The sequence below is a fragment of the Protopterus annectens genome, chromosome 8.part0 (genome assembly GCF_019279795.1).
Source record: "Protopterus annectens isolate FY-2018-M chromosome 8.part0, PAN1.0, whole genome shotgun sequence".
NCBI classification, from domain to species: Eukaryota; Metazoa; Chordata; order Ceratodontiformes; family Protopteridae; genus Protopterus; species Protopterus annectens.
The window spans coordinates 244,367,911-244,385,654 of NC_056741.1; the positions used below are offsets into that span (position 1 = coordinate 244,367,911).

General features: G+C 36.1%; 1 protein-coding gene across 2 annotated transcripts in view; it reads left to right on the forward strand.

Moving 5' to 3' along the window:
• Nucleotides 1–17,744, forward strand: part of LOC122808728 (T cell receptor alpha chain MC.7.G5-like) — a 284,866-nt gene that overhangs the window by 179,786 nt on the left and 87,336 nt on the right. For both annotated transcript variants that reach the window (XM_044079720.1, XM_044079719.1), the window contains exon 3: nucleotides 1,211–1,522. In XM_044079720.1, the coding sequence (XP_043935655.1) occupies nucleotides 1,211–1,522 (312 nt within the window). The remainder of the gene's footprint in view (nucleotides 1–1,210; nucleotides 1,523–17,744) is intronic.

Here is a 17,744-nt window from a genome sequence, read left to right on the forward strand (position 1 = left end):
TTCTGTTTACCCCTATGGTGCTGCTTTAATGGTAGTGTTGAACAGTGTAAGAGTACAACAAATTTACACCAGGGTTATCGTGTACTGTCCTGATTGATTTGGGCAGCAAACACTATTAAAAGCAAAAGGAGCAAATGGACACAGTCATAAGCTTCAAGTTTTTGCTGTAATTCATATACATGGCATGCCACCTCAACCCTACTGTTAAAAAAACAGCCACCTTCAGTGTACCCCTCAGATGTCCTTTGATGTTAGACACTCAGATGAAACTGAAACAACAAATGGTCACATTAATGTATTTCAGCTTATGTATACATAGCAGGCCTCTCCCTACCCACAAAGGATAGCCACATGCATACTCATCTTGAAGTTTAATTGTGAGAAAACTTATAAAAATAATGAGCAGAATAATATATTCCTTGCTGCTCCAAGATAGGGCACTGCTTCTAGAGAAGTTCTAGTGGTCTTCTGTGCATAAGGTTTAACTGGGAAGAAAGTTAAATAACTTATAACCAAACTGCCCCCAGTAAACATACAAGCTACATTTACCTTCTATACACATCTCTGAGCAGGACCAGGTTTGGAGTAAGTGAGGTCCAAGGCAGAGGTTGAGGATACCCCACCCCTACTAAGTCTGTGTAAAAATCCTTTCATACAGGCAAACATATTTGGACTTTGTAACTCTTAAAAGCTCTGAGGGTCTAGATGTTCTGCAAAGCATTCTGTTCCTTATTTTTAAAAGATTATTACTTAAGTGTTTTTTAATGATAGCCAAAACAGTTATATACATACCCACAATAGAGTGTGTGCCACAGATATAATGGATAACATTTTCCCACACATGCACACATATTGGTACTGCCCCAGGCAGGCCAGGTATATCACAACATGCATACACATACTCTCTCATGCAAATAAAAAACACATGCTACATACATACTCATACACACACACACACACACACACACACACACACACACACACACACACACACACACACACACCATGTGTAAAGTTTAATTTCCCCTCAGGCTGTAGTGAAACCTTGCACTCTTATCTTTATCATAACTACTTTGCTACTAAAACTGTTATTTCCATGAATCTATTTATTTATTTATTTATTTATTTATTGCAAATATATGCACACAGTTCAGTATGAAACCAACACTTGTTTATAACTAACAATATTCTTGTGCTTTCTGTTTTTCAGACACTTTTACTGAGAAGACATCAGTGTCAATTTTGTCTCCCTCCGCTGATGCTATCAAGTCAAGACAAAGTGTGCCTTTAATATGTTTGGTTTCTGGTGTGACATCCAGCACAGTTCACATTTCATGGATTATCTCAGACAACATTACAAAGGGACTCATTTCTTACGTGCAAGAAAAGCAAAAAACCTTTAGCATCAGGAGCCAGGTTGCAGTCTCAAAGGGAGACTGGATAAGTGGAAGCCATTTCACATGTCAAGTTGTATTCAATTCTTCAGGAGAGCCAGTAAATAAAAGTGCTCACTACAGCAAAGGTATAACTCATTCTGTATTCATGTCTGAAAAGAGAATGATCACTGAGACTTCTGACGCCAGCTGAAATGAAGTTCCACACATTAGATGCTAGTTTTAAAAATATTTCAGTGATGTATAGAGAAAATTGTGTCTTTCTGAGTGCAGGTTGCCGAGACCTGAAATATGAGCAACAAAACAGTATTTTAGTGTGTATTTTTACCCAGAAAAACACGGAGGTTGTTATCTAAAAGTTTAAATTAATGTTTTCGATATAAGAATACTTAGAATAATGTTCCTTGAACTTAGTAGGCTGCAGTGATGAATAAAGAAACTGGAAAGATGAAAGAGTATGCAAATGTTATTTTGTGCACTCTGAAGAAGGTGAGCAAAGTATAAGTTGCATAGTGTGATAAGAGTAATTAGCAGAAGGACTTCTAAGGTTTGGAATACTTCTATTATTCGGAAAAGAGGGGCTCATGCAATTTACAAATAAATTTAAGGTGAAAACCTTGGTTTTACTAATTTCAACATGTTTTTGAAAAGAAAAGCGTGAGATGGACATCAAGGTATTCACATAGAGAGTCTGTTAAAATTCTAAGGACCATTTTCTGCAATGCCCAGAATTGCAGATCTGCAGGTATAGAAGTGAGGGAGTACATACGCTGACTCTGTGATATCTCTGAGTTTTTCTCCTAATATGAGTTACAGTAATCTTGGATTTAGTATATATAAGTATTAGGGATGGGGAGCGCAGCACCCCAGGGAGAAGGTATAACAAAGAATTTCCAAAGTCATTGTTTTTGCTAAAATCACACTTTAACTATTATAAAGTTTCATATTCTATACAGTCCCATGGCTTCAGATAAGGAACTACCTGTATGAGTCAGTCAGGTAAATGTTTTGCCCTCAAATATGAGAAATACATACACAAGAAGAGTAATAATTCTTTGAACAGACCCAAAATTATAGCTTTAGTTTTGATGAATTTTTATAGCATGAGATAATGGTTACAGGGATCCAGGATAGACATCCAGACAATATTTTAAGTGTGTGTTTCCATGAACTGGAAAAAAGATTACATTTACTGAGGAATGAGAGTGGTAAGAGAAAACTTGAGAGATACAGAAGATGATTAAGAAGGTGATAGTTGTACTGATAACAATGTAAATTATTATGAAATAAATTATCACATAGGAGGCAGTACACTAAACACCAGAAGTGTGATAAGAGACTTAGGGAGACAGGTGGACAGTGGTCTCACCTTCAATAACCACATCGCCACAACAGTCAGAAAATCCTTCTATGTTGCTCACCTCATCACTTAGGGCTTTTCATCCAGAAAAAAGGAGGTCATTGTCCCACTGTACTCATCCATCATTAGACCCATTATAGAATACAATGCCCCGTTTGGTATGTACCTCTCAAGACATCTGTAACAACTGGAAAGGCCGCAGAAATACCTCACTTAAAGAATCACAGGACTAAAGCAGATGCCCTATGCTGACCGCCTTAAAAAACTCCAGCTATACTCTGTTGCATATCGTCTACTCCGAGGCGATCTCTGCTTAACACACAAGGCCATGTCAAACCCAGAGCTGTTGGACATGCTACACTTAAAGAAATCCCAATCCCTCAGAGTCACATGCTCCAGGATCTAAATCTTGTCATCACAATAAACAAAACATGCTAGAGGGATAGGTTCCTGACCCAGAGACTCCCCAGACTCTGGAATAGACTGCCCATACATTTCAAGCAGAGCGCCTCTTTGGCCCTCTTCAAAAGGAACCTTGATGACTGGATGGGAGAAAGGAAATTCACCCCGGGATCACGTCAGTCACCCTGCTAGACAAGAGTCCAGGGAAGTAAATAGTGTGGGAAGAAATAGCCAAGGAATTGTTATGGCTAGGCTTGTATAGGCCCTAGGGCTGATAGCCTAGTACCAACCTATGAACCTATGTATGTATTTAATTATTGCATTTTTATACTGGGAATGTCAGACTGAGTAGAAAAGGGTAGCTGCCCCTTTTCATTGCAGGTGCAAGGAGAAAAGCTCCACAATAATAAAATGAGTAAACAGTAAAACAATAGTTAATACATTTTAGACAATAAGAATAAATACATTTCAGATTAATATATGTTAGTTACAATTTGACAAAGATCTTTTCCATTTGATATGTAAAACAGTACACAGCAGAATAAAATGTCATACAGTGCTACATTTGAGGACAAGAAAATGGAAACAGATTATTTATGATGGCATATAATCCAATTTGTTACAAAGCTTTATGAGAAAAAATGTGTAAATTGTGAGGTTAACAATAAGCATAGAAAGTTCTTTGAAATATAGAGATCAGTAGAGCAGATTGTGGTTATACCAGGAGGAGTATGAGAGCTTTTCAGTGAGTAGAAACACTGCATAGAGACTAGAGAAGACCATAAAAAGTGGATGAGTGAGCGGTAGCATTTAGGTTATCCTAGGAGAGGGCTTAGAGCATAGCCAAGTATTTTTAGGTGATCATTTAAATATAGTTTGAACAACTTATTGTTTTCTAATAATGTAAGTGAAAGAAGTATGAATTTACAGGTTTTATATAGAGAGATAGAGAGGAGGAGGAGTACAGGGAGCCTGGAACAATATTATTTGGTTTAGTTACAGTTGGCAACATCTTGTCAGAAGAATGTGGTGATCTTCTGGGACTATAGAGTTGGAGAATATTGCTTAGACCTGTGCATTTGTCTGGGTCATATATGAGTGTATTTGTTTTGACAAGCTTTGAGACATTTTAAATGATGCCTTGATTCCTACCACTAATGTCATCTTAATGCTAGGCAGTGCTGTATCCCATAATGATGGTTGGCAGCAAATTTTGCAATTTTATTATAACACTGATCAAGTAAGAAGAATTTATTGCATTGTACATTGATGAGCACAGGGGCTGAGAATAGGACAGTAGGGATGAGAAGAGATAAGGCAATGCTTATGCTAGCCTGCTCTGTTAGATCGGGTTTGGCCCTATAGATGGTTCCCAATTTTGATGGGTTTTCTTTACAGCCTGTTTTATGTGGTGGTCAACAATGGTAACCAGTATTTGCTTGGCATGGGTTACCGTTTATATCTTGGTATTGTTTAATGCCAGAATTGAGAAGTCTCTTTTTTGTAGGATAGTTGCTTAGAGACAAATAAGATAAGTTTAGATTTTGGGGGATTTAGAAGGAGCTGTGAGTCAGTTAGCCAAGTCTTAATCTGAGAGAGAGCTTCTTGAATGTACTGTTGCAGTTTAACCATGTTTTTGGCAGAGCAAATGATTGTGGAATTGTCTGCATATCGGATGGTGGTTGCTTATTTGGTTGTACCAAAGCATGGCCAATAAAACTTAGTATACTTTATTTGAGTAAGCGCTTTCACAAACCCCGTCCACTTCTTCAAAGTCTGAAGAAAAAAAAAAAAAAAACAAAGAGTGGAGTCCAGTTGAAAGGAAAGAGTAACAATGGAAGTGCTGTGATCTAAGACAAGGGACTAGTAATAGCTGACAAGGTTCTTTGTTTTTAGCGGCAAAATGTTTATATATAATTTACATGACACTATAGCCATCAGACAGATGTTCTAACTCTGAACTTCATTATTACATACATTACAAAAATATTTACTGTGGAAACACTTATACAGAAAAATAAAAAAATAAAGCACACTTTTGTAACTTAAAGAAGAGGATGACCGCAGTGAATCAGTGCAGACCTGGGCACAAATACTAGCACAGAGCTGAAAGTGGTTTAACAACTGTCTGGGACAAAAGAGAAATAAACCTGAGGAAGGGAAAAAACAGGAAAAATACATTTAAGGAAGGATGGCATGCGGTGACACTGAAGAGAGACAGGAGGACACAAATAATGGGAGTAGGAAATGTGGAAAAAGTGAAGGAAATATACAAGAAAGAAATATTTGAGGAGTAAGAACAGTCCAAAAGAACAGCAAGGAGCAATTCAGTGTCTGTTAGGAATCAGAGGGTAAAAGCTGAACAGCAAGATGTCTGTGGAGGAAGATTAGAGATTGATTACAAAGTACAATACTTGTTTTCAGACTAGTCATTGTGCAGGCTAAAATACATGCAGAAAGGACTGGCTGCCCAAAACTACTTAAAGTATAAGGGCAAAGGTGGTAGAAAGTTTGTATCCAAAATAAATGGAGGGTGGCTGTAGCAGACTCAGACCATCTTTTGGGTGAGCCCGATGTGTGTATGTTTTCGGGATATTCCCAGTGAACCACTCTGTAACTTCTTTCTCTCTGTTGAAGACAGCTACATCAGGAGGTTCGATGGGGGAGTAGAGACACCTTAAGACACAAGACTTTGCTTTTCTGACAAGGAAAGGTAGGGTGTAGACCAGGAAAAAATGGTGCAGGATGTCCCAGAAGAGAGAAAGAGCAACAAAACTGGTAAGCAAAGTTAAAGCTAGTAATGAAAATAGCGCTCATTGTAAGATTTAAAAAGTGATTTTTCACCTAAATTACAGGAAGGAAAAGAATAAACGTATCATGATGGAATGCTAGAATACACGAAATAGGACAGATACAAATGCCATGAAGAACTATTTTATGTCAAGTATTTATAAGGGAAACAAAATGATGTAGTCTCATGGTAGAAAGACTGTAGAAGAGGCAAATGCATTAAGTGAGGATGGTGGGAGGAGCATGTGAAGAACTAAAGTCCTAGCAGGAAAAGGACCAGGAATTGGACAATACGCCATTTAAGGTACTGAAAAAAAAATTCTACAGGTCGTGGAAGAACACCCCCATAGGTGTGTTTATTACTATAAAATCTGACTTTACCTGGGCAAGAAGGTGCATGTTTAATGGCAGTGATATACTAGTAGGTGATGGGAAATGACCCAAGCTATTACAGGCTAATGTATTTCATCTGTGTCCTAAGGAAATTAATGAAAAAATAATGTGAAAATCATATTGGAGCTAACTCAGGAGGACAAACAGCATGTTAAAAAAAAAAGAAAAAAAAAAGAAATACATCTAGCAAGTTTGGTTAATTTTATAATGTGGCAACCAAAAAGGTTTCCAAGAAGAAATATCAGGCATATGTATGGACATCAGGAAGGAATCTTATAGTGTACCTTATACTCACACACCTGCAATTTATAAAAAAAAAAATAATGCTAGGGGAGGTAAGGGGCTTCACTATAAGGGAAAAACACAGAAATATAATACATACTGGAGGTGGTGGTTTGTTGAGATGAAGGAGGGAATGGCCTTGGTTTTGTAACTGCGCATGTGAATACGCTCTGCAATGTGACACATGATTATAAGAGCAAAAAGCACGCAAGTCTGTAGTGTTAGGAAATGGGAGTCTAGTAATGCACATAACCAGTTGTTCATCTGTTGCTTTCTTATAATGTCATATTTGAATCAATGTACATACATTGAGAAGATTGCATTTCTCAGATGATGCAAGGGTTACAAAACAGGTTCGCTATGGTAGCTGGCAATGTGAGGTCTTGATTTCTAAAAGAACTTGGTTAGGCAGAATTTGTTCAGATAAGAATAGGATATGGTTAGGAATTTACAGTCTGGTCTCAAGAATGTTTACATGGAGTTGGTAATGTTAGCCACTGAATTTTGCTAAAAAGGGAGTACAACTTTTGCATTCAGGATACATTTTAGTGAGGCTTTTACAGAAAATAATTTAATGACAAGGTAATTCAGCAGTGGAAATCAATAATTAAGTAAGTAGTCAACTGTCTTGTTATCAAGAGCTTCAAGAGGGCATGGGGTAGGTATAGTGTACGGACATGGGGGAGGGGATTAAGCTGCATATACACTGTCTCCAAATATGGACAGGGCTGGTGGAAGTTTAAGACACTACAAGCTGACTATATTTCATTAATAAAGCATAGATACCACATCCAGTACCAAGGCAGGCCAGATTAAGTTCACATTGTTGTGCATATTTTGACAGCATGCATTTCAGCACTTCCTTCTTAATAAAAAAGTATAAAGACAAGCTTAACAAGCTGCTAGACTTTATGAATTTGTTTGAATTTCTTACTTTGTGGCTACAAAGAAACATTGAAGGTGCTAATAATGCTTGATACACTACATTAGCCCTGCAACAACATACCCCTGTAGCTATGTATTTCTCGAAAATATGGTTTATTGAATTGTAGGTTTTTAACTACTGATGTTTGTAAACCAGTGTGCTTTATTAAACCCCTGCCTTTGGTTATAAGCATGAAGTGAATTGTGTAGATTGAAGTCAACGAAAAAAAAAACTGCTGGCCAGATGACTTTCAAACAAATGTGTTTAAGTATTTGATATTTATTTATTTTTTTTATTTATTTATGTATTTATACCAGGATAACTTGATGTTCTATATGGACCTATTTCAGGCACAGCTAAGGCATAAAAAATTGCAGTACAGCAATAACAGTAAAATTAAGCATAACAATATTTATGCAGTACAATTCACAAATGAAAGCACAGAAACCTGCATATTCATTTGGAGCAACAGAATCATGGAATTTTGACAAAAATTCAGTCTTTAATATGCAGACAGTATTGCAAATAACTTTTCAATGGCCATTTGTTCAAGGGGGGAGTATATTCTCCTAGCCCTATACACGAGAATTCATCTGTAGCATTCCCTTACTAATTATTCTTAACCCAGAGATGTTGCAGATTAGAAGTACAAATTATAACCCCTCAGTTTGCACAGTTGTCCTTAGAATGCTATAATTCAAAATGCCAAGAATCAAAACATAGTACAATTTCCATTCATTTAAGGTAGTTTCAGTCTTTCAGTGTGGATTGTTTTCTGTCAGCTCCCTCATGTTCTATTTTTTTCCTTTGTACTCTTATGACTGAAATCAGATCAAGCATCCCCTTTTGAATTGAGGAAGCTGCCATTTCTCACTTCTGGGCAATATGGAATACTGCTTCCCAAAGGCAACAACTTTTAAACAATACAGTACTCCCTGACTGAATTTTGTTCAAATTATTTAAAACAAAATTTAGAATCATACCTGTCTCAGGGTACCAGCAGCTCTACAGACAGATTTTCTAAATGATACATCTAAAAAGCACTGCTTGGTACTACTAACAAATGCCATTATGACCATCCTGACTCATCCAATGACAAAGCATGTCCAGTACAAATACAGTTTCCTGTATGTGAAATCCAATTTTTCACAGCTTGGAAAATAGCAGCATCACTTCTGCCTATGTTTCAACAATGTTTATGTATTTATTGTTGCATTCATTTATGTATTTAGTTAGTTAGTTTTGTAAACAATACATAGTTTCATAGTTTCATGGTTATGTGTGACTGAATACTAGCAAAAAAAAAAAAAAATCAGAGTATCTATTTATGTTGGGAAACAACCAACAGCAAGCCAAAATAGTGATGAAAAAAAAACCCTGCTGACACACTTCAAACCACATCCCAGAGAATATGAAACAAAGACACCGCAACTTAGTACTTCAGCGCTCTCATTACTCTTTATTTGTAATTGAGCGGAACTTCATCAGAAAATGTACTAAGCAGCTACTACCATCTTCAAATATCCAACTCAATTAGAAAACAACAAATCACCATAGAAAATCCATAGTGACGTCACTTTAACAATAAATGAAAACATTTGTACATCATTACAACTTATAAACAGTAAAAAACAAATACCATAACAAATTAATGAAACTGTTAAAAGTCTGTTAGAAAATAATGCATTAATAAAGTAAAAGAAATAAAAATTGTATTTTTAAACAATTTTTAATTTTAACAGACTTTTTACATTAATATGCTCATTAATATAATTAATACTATTTACATGTTCAAGCACAGAAAAGTGAAACTTCCTAAAGCCAGAACATTCTTGACTATGTCTGGCAAGTGTGTTTGCAAAATCCATCTTTAATGGCATTACAATGTTCCTTTATTCTGACCTTAAATTTTCTAATACTCTTGCCAATGTAGAAATGTGGACAATTACTGCACACTGCAATGTAAAAATATTATAACTCAAACAGTTGTAAAAATTCTTTGCTTCAAAGGACCAACCTAAATGTGTAAAATTTATGGTAGAAACATTGCTAATAAATCTGCATTACCTGCAATTGCCACATGAAAATGTCCCTTTCTTTATCACTGCTATCTTCAATTCACTTATTGGATTGTGTTCTAACAACTGCTTAAGGTTGGTTGTCATTTTGTAAACAAATTGTGGCACATCTCCAATAATTTTTAAAAGCTCAGTTATCAGAAATGATTCTCCAATTGCCTGTTATTATTTTTTAATATTATTACTATCAACACTATTTGGAACAGGAAAAGAACAATTTTTTTCCAAATCATGTTTAAAGCCATAAGACCGGTTAGGGTGAACCGCCTTAAAAGTCATTCCTTGTCTAACAATGGGGGAAATTTCACCATACGGTTTTGAATAACTTCTGCAGCAATAGTATCTAATTCACTAATAAGATAATCTTATTAACCTATAATTAATAAACGTTAGCAATGGTGTTCACTTCTTCCAAAAACTTAAAATCCTCACTTGTAATTCTACTCGTTGTTATTAACTGCCTCCGAAAATCTTAAGTTCCATAAATCTTGGATGCTGACAATGAAAATGTAAATAATTATTCATAAATGTGTTTTTCCTATATATCCAACTGTGAAACATCTGATTTTGAAAGTCAGTGTTAATATTAAGATCCCAAAAAATTGACAGTTGACCTGATACTGCCAATAGTAAACTTTAGCCCCCATCGCTACACCCAACAGTTGTTGATAAATGTCTTTGCCAAATGTAAAAAGTCTGTCTCACAAATGGCTTGATGGTAGACAATACATGGTTCAGAAAGAGAGACAGTCACAAGATCACATACAAGAATGGCTGGCATACAACTCAGGTTGACTTCCTCCTAGTAAGGAAAGGGCACACTGGGGTAGAATCTGCAATTGCAAGGTCATCCCTAGTGGTGCAGTTGGCCCAGATCATGGACCACTGGTTGCCACAATCAGCTGCAGTCAGCTGACAGAGGGGGCTCTGGGGTCAGCAGAAACTGGGATGGGGATGGGGGTTAGCTGGACAGGGGGCGCAACTGTTTAGAGAATTACTCAGTATTCTGTTGCCTCTGGAAGAAGAGAATGTGTGGAATTGAAGAGGAGTGGCTACACCTCAAAATGGAATCTGTAAGGGCTGCTGAGCTGATTTGCCATCAAGCCAGATGTGGAGTCAGGGTAAATGTGGAGAGCTGGTTACTTTCCTAAATAAGGTGATATCTCCCTCCTCTGTCTTACCTTTTAAGAAAAAACTCTGAATAAAAAACATATTTTTAACTTTCTCTCAGTTTTTGTCATACAACTTTCTCTCCTATTCTGTTCCTTTTTTCAAATTTTTACTGAAAGCTCTTCCATTATTTATTTGTATTCCTTTTTATGTTTATTTTTCATTCTGTTTTCTACCTTTAAACACTTTATTATACTTTTCTTTAAACACTACCTACCATACAGACCAATTTTCATAAAATTCCATGCATTGTCATATGTTCTTCCCATATTTTCTTACTTTCCACCTTAATTTCTTTTGTTTTACTAACATCATCAGTTAACCTTTTATTCATTTTTTTCTTTTATTATCTCTTTTATTTCACCTGTTCTTGCCAACACTACTCTGAGACCATAAAACTCAGCAATTTCCACGCCTCCCTCCATTTATCCCATTCCATTAGAACATATTACATAATCAATCTCTGTTTTAACTATCCCTCTTTGATAAGTCCAGTCTTTTTCCTACTTGTAGTCTTCCACATTTCATAACTTCCTTCAATACCTTCACATTTTGTGTTTCTTTCCCCTTCTCCTTTTTTAAATTACAGTTAATGTCTCCTAGCATAATAATAAACATATTGACCAAAACATATTTTAAGACCTCAAAAAATATTTCTGTCATATTTGTGTATGCATAAATTGCAAATAATCTAGAAGTCATTCTCCTTTTCTTATTTCTTATATCACACATCACTATCCTACATGATGGTACTAGTATTATGACATGTAATATTTTAATTTATTCATTCCTTATAAAAATCTCTACACCTGAATATTTTTCATTTCCTGCAGCCCATATCATCTTATTGTCTCCACAAGGCTTCAGGTTTTTTTCCCTTTTCTCTTTTTTAACATAACTTGTATCTAATAAACATGTAATTTCTTTATTCATTTGCTTAGAACCATTCAGTTACCATTAGCCCTTGATATCATCCATAATACTATTTACATTAACACGCAGTATCTTTACAGCATCCCTTTTTTTTTTTTTGGAACTTAAATTTTTCTTTTCCTTTTTCGTACTCTTCCTCCTATTGACTTTTTTCATTATTTTGTTCTTGCTCCTCTCTTGTGTGTCAAAATCCCCTTTCTCTCCTTCCTCACTTCCCAGTAGTTCATACATACTGTCTTCTTGAATAACCACATCTTTTTCCAAATATTTTAATGCCATTTCTTCTGAATTTATTATATGTTCTTCTTCTATTTTTTGTTCCACCAAATTATCTGTCTCATATGCTAAAATGTTCAATATTTTCTTCAGTTATTCCTTGTTCTGTAACATAGGACAATCAAACCAAAAATGCCTTAAGACATTACATTTATTGCACTTTGGTTCACAATTTCTAGCTGCATGTCCCCCTCTCTGCATTGCCTGCATCTTGTTTTGCCATAATCTGATACTAAATCCCTTTTATCTCCACAAAAAAGCAGGCCTTTGGCTGCCCCCAGTATTTCACCATCCCTCTCTTTCCTTTAACATTTATTACATTTTGAACATGCTACACCCCTCATTCTATCACATTTAATGTTACTAATACTTCCCACTCCAGTCCACACATTTCTTTCATTAAATACTTTTTATATCATGTACTTCATTATAAACAGATAAGAAAAGACTTAATTTTAATAGTATCAGTCTCAGCAGTTCTAATCTGTATATGCATTTGCTTTTTAAGTTGCATCCAGAATTCAAAACATATAGTCCTTCCTTGTCTTCTTCCTACTCCAGACATGATGTTTTCTAATAAGCTAAATGTTTTAAAAGTCACTTCACAGATGTCAGGTAAACAACAATTTGTACACTTCACAACAATGGACAGAAAGGAAGCCAAGTAAAATAAAACAAATCGGAGACATTGTTTTGTTTTTGAGTTTTAACTTTTAAATGCTATAGTTGGTATTAAAAGTCATGCTGTTTTAACTCTACAATCTATTTTTTATTCTTACAATTCCTTCTCAATGGTGGTCTAGCCTTGGTGTTTTTGTAACTTCACAGATGCCCTCTATGCTCAAATGTATTAATGCTTTTATGTTTTTTCCACTAACCACTAAAGGCATAATTCTATTGTCCAAAACATCATATCTGTTTAAACAAAAGTCAGTTTTCGGTTTAATTTTTACCACAGTATTTTTTTAGTTCTGAGTTGCTCACTTACATTCTGATGCTGTATACTTTTTTTCTATTGTCACATCTGTTTGTCTTCCCATTCTTACAGCATCGACATAAGACTTATTCATTCGACTCTGCTAGCCAGACACATTAGTGTTTTCTGTTTCTTTATCTCCAAAATTCACTGCTTTTCCTGCTTCCACAATATGAACATAGTTCACTCCAGCTTACTTCTGCCCCATTTCCATTCACTTTGCTCCATCAAATTCTTTAAACCCTGTGTTGGTAATCTACCTCCTTCTAAGTCTGTTGCAATAAGTTATTCAGTTCCAATAGTTTAATAAACCTCTCAATCTGGTTCTTCTAAAACACACAGTGCTCTAGCTTTCATGGCATCCTCCATCTTGGATTTTTCACAACTATGATTATGACATGGTGTTGGTCCATGTGGAAGTAAACAACTTAGTGTGCAAACCCCTGAGGGACTAGCAGAGAGACATGTCAGAGCTCACCATGCATGTAACAAATACAGGAAAGAACTTGGCACTGAGCAGAATCCTTCCTTCACCAAGAATGATGCTGAAATACAAAGAAAAGATTATTGGTTTTAACAATTGGCTAAACAGCTGGTGCCATTCTAGGAGGATCCAGTCTGTGTTAGCAGAGGAGGAGATGCTTGACATTTGAAACTGCTTTGTCAGTGATGGATTGTACATCTCATTCCAAGGTTTCTGTACACTGATGCAGGCCCTTGGTGTCCCCATATTGCCTTTTTAGCAAGGCTAATGGACCCCCCACACACACAATCTAACTAGTAAACAAACCAAACACAAGGCCACATCAAGGTGGTTTTGCTCAATGCTAGGAGTCTAAGCAATAAGGTACCTGACCTTGAGGCCGTCCTGCATTTGGAGCACGTGTGTGTGTGTGTGTGTGTGTGTGTGTGTGTGTGTGTGTGTGTGTGTGTGTGTGTGTGTGTGTGTTACCAAAACTTGGTTTAAATGCTCAGAGACAGCACTCTATGTATACATGGGTTTTGTTCATACTATAGCTTTAGACACAATGGAAACTGTGGTGGTGTATCCATATCTGTTAGTGGCCTCATTGCCTGTGGACAGATTCTGAGAGACCCAAAAACAAAACTTAACTTAGTGAGAACCAAATTATACTAAATAAGAGCAATTACCAGATCAAAGTGTTCTACAGGTCCACCTCTATGTCCCCTGAAAACCATGTTAGATTCCTAACTATTCTGGATGAACTTCCTATAAAAAGAAAGTCCATCATCCTGGAAGATTTTGATTGCCTAACAATTAACTGGGAAACCTAGACCTCAAATGTAGGACATGCCTAAGTCTTCTTTGACTTCTTAGACTTTATAAACAAGAGTTACATGGATCAAATTATCAAAGATTCCCATAGAGAACAACATACTCTTGAACTGGTCCTTATAAGCATAGCATCTATATGTGCTATTCCCATGGTATTTCCTGCAATGGTTAAGTCTGATCACAAACATTCTCTGTCAAAATCTCTAAGCCATCAGGTGCAAATATCAGTGAATTCAAGGACTTCAAATGTACAGTCCTTCTAAAATTCTATGACAAAGTCTCCAAATTCACATAAAGTTGTGCTACCCAAGGTGCTGATGCAGTAAGTACTTATGCAGACAATTTCTATTCTCACCTCGGTAAATGTATTAACTTAGCTGTCCCAACTAGATCAAAACAAACTGAGAAATGTATGAGCAAACCTGCATGGTGGCCCACTAAACTAAATATATGAAGACATCAAAACAGGCATCCAAGTAGCTCCAGATGCATAGAAGGTCAGAGAGACTAGATTAGCACATATGCAAGAAAATAGAAGGCAATCTGGTAAAGACGATTTGGAGCAGTCAGTAAAAAGTAGAGAGGAAACAATGGAGTCCAGCAAAAAGATGGCGGGATTGTGTGAGAGAAGACCTGTAACAGTCAGGCATTAATGTCTAAGAAGGTAAGAGAGTGGCATTGACTCAAGAAAGAGATAGCGACAGTTAACTTGACATGCCAACCCCATATAAAAATGGGGAAAGGGGGGTTGATAATGATGATGATGATGATGATGACCATCTACCAGATTTATTTAAATATTTATTGTTTAATAAAGTAAATTTTAATTGAGAATTTCTTTTCAATCTGAGTAGTCTTGAATATTTTTCCAGTAAGAAGTTAAATAAAATTAACTAACCAGCAATAAAATTACCAGTTTCAGACATTTCAGCCATAAAAGAACACTCAAACTGTCATCATTATTTTCCACCAGTGTCTTTATCCATCAGTTACAGCCACTTTATTGAATATGTACACCCCACAAGTCAGGTGTACACAGCCACTTTATTGATTGTGTGCACCTCACATGTCTGATTGAAATAAAAAACAGCCATGGTAGAGAATTATAGTTTGCTTTATATAAATATATACTGGTCCTGCAAAGCCAAACTAATAACTTACTCAACTTGATCATGAAAACAGGAGTCACTTCCATCCATAAACAGACACGTTTCTAATGTACACTTAAGATTTCAGATTGTGATAAAATAATGGCTGCAGTAATATATTTCATGTTTTTACATTCCAGCCTGCATCACACAAATGCCTATTAATCCCACAAAGCCAGATTAATAACTGTTTAAAATGAGCATGTGACAAGAGTCTAAGGTACTTTCATCTACAAATAGCCCCGAGTTCCACCTAAGCAGTTATAGCCAAGTACGTTGTTGACTATGTCTACCTCAGATGCTTGATTGTGATAAAATGGTCACAGTAAATGCACTTCAGTCCAGTTTTACACATACAGTTGCCACAGTAAAGTACTCCAACTTGTATCACAGAAATCCCTTTGGTCCCACAAACCAGAAACAAAAGAGTAAATGATAGCAGTCTGCTATTTTCATCTACAGACATCTCCCATACCCAGAAATTTTAGCTGCATTCTTGTCCGTGTACATTTCAGATGCCTGACCGTGCCAGTGAAAGGCAGTTTAATATTGACAAGCACAGAATAAAGAACTTAATCCATAATACAAAGGTCACTTATGGCTAAGCTGTCATAGTCTTCTTTACCTTTAATCTATAAATATTCTGACACTCCTAAAGGTAAATTAAGCTATTGCAGCAAGATGAAAGGAACAGTCTGAAACAATCATAAACTGTGGGTTCCCACTAGCACTTACCATTTTAAGGGTGTCCTTCAAAATCCTGTAAGAAAATTCCTTGCTGATCTACTTATCATCAAAAAATAAAATGTACCACCAAGCAGGCCAAAAACAAAATAATTTACAGGGCTTGGTGGCATGCCAACTGAAATCTTTATGACTGAAGGAATGTCAATGTTATTTCTGCTCACTTCTTGTTCTCCAAATCTGGAAAAGTAAAGTAATTCCATAAAACCTGAGGAATGCCACACTGACATTACTTGTGAAATAAGAGACAAAATTGCCAGTACTTTATCTTATTGACTGGTACATTAAACATTCACACCCATATTCTCATAAACTGTTGTCTTCGTGTCAGTAAATATATCTTGCCAGAATCCCTACTGTGAGCTCAGACCTTTTTATTGAAGAACATACATGATGTTTGTTTCCATTGGATCCGAAAACTGTCAAGAATAATGTTAATGCTATACAAAGCTTTTATTGATCTGACTGCGATACCCATGCACTGGCCCAGCAATCAAGAACCCTCAGTCCTCACCACTAACACCAGTGAGGGGCATCCATATAGGGAAAGTATAATAAATACATACACAGTAAAGTACAATTTCCCTTAAGAGCACACAGCATTATAAGATAGTACCGATCTGTCACCACTTACTCCCATCAGCAACTAAAAATGCCCTTGCTAAAGGGTGTCCAATTATTACTGTGCAATATTATTATCCAAATAGATAGTGTAGCCCAGGGCTAAATCTATTGGATTGGCTTTGTACTGTTTTACCAAAGACATGCAAGTACTCTTAAGAGCTTAAATTATCTCTACACAAAACAGTCACAGTTAAAATGTTTAAAATATTTAATAATAAATAATAAAAACACAAAATACTTCTTACTACACAGTGCTAGTCAAGAGTTCAGATATCACAGAGAAATACTTAAAATAATACAGTAGAAAAGTTTTGACATCAACACAGAAAAACACTTAGTCTAATTTTCCTAATTCCTAGCTATTTCTAAGAGAAACACAGTTTTAAAATAAACTTACACAGGCAAAGTGCTGGTGAGTTGGATGTTCTCAAGACAAAATGCTCAGAGCTCTCTCATTCTCTCTCTTTAAATTGATACGAAAGAGCTGCTTCACATGACATCATTTCTCACACTTCTCTGGTGTTCCCAGGCTAACAGAAACTACATTTACGTTTTTTACACCTGGTCAGAAACCAGAGCAATAAAGGACATTTATACATGCAAATTCTAGCCATTAATTCTGGTCTTAAAACAATAGCCAGAATTCCTTCATCCAGACATATCGGCTCCGAATTTTGACATCAAAGACAGTCATAAAATGAGGAAACCACGAAGTACAACACCAACCAAGAAAAATTGAATGAATGAACCACACACTGAAATTGAGGAAACAAGCGTTTTACTATATAAAGAAGACTCAGTAAAAAATATACAAAAGTAAGTGCTTTCAGAAGGCACATTGACCAAACGTCATCAGACCTGGTCTTCATCAGACAGGTCTGATGAAGTTTGGTCAGTGTGCCTTACGAAAGCACTTAGTTTTGTATATTTTTTACTGAGTCTTCTTTATATA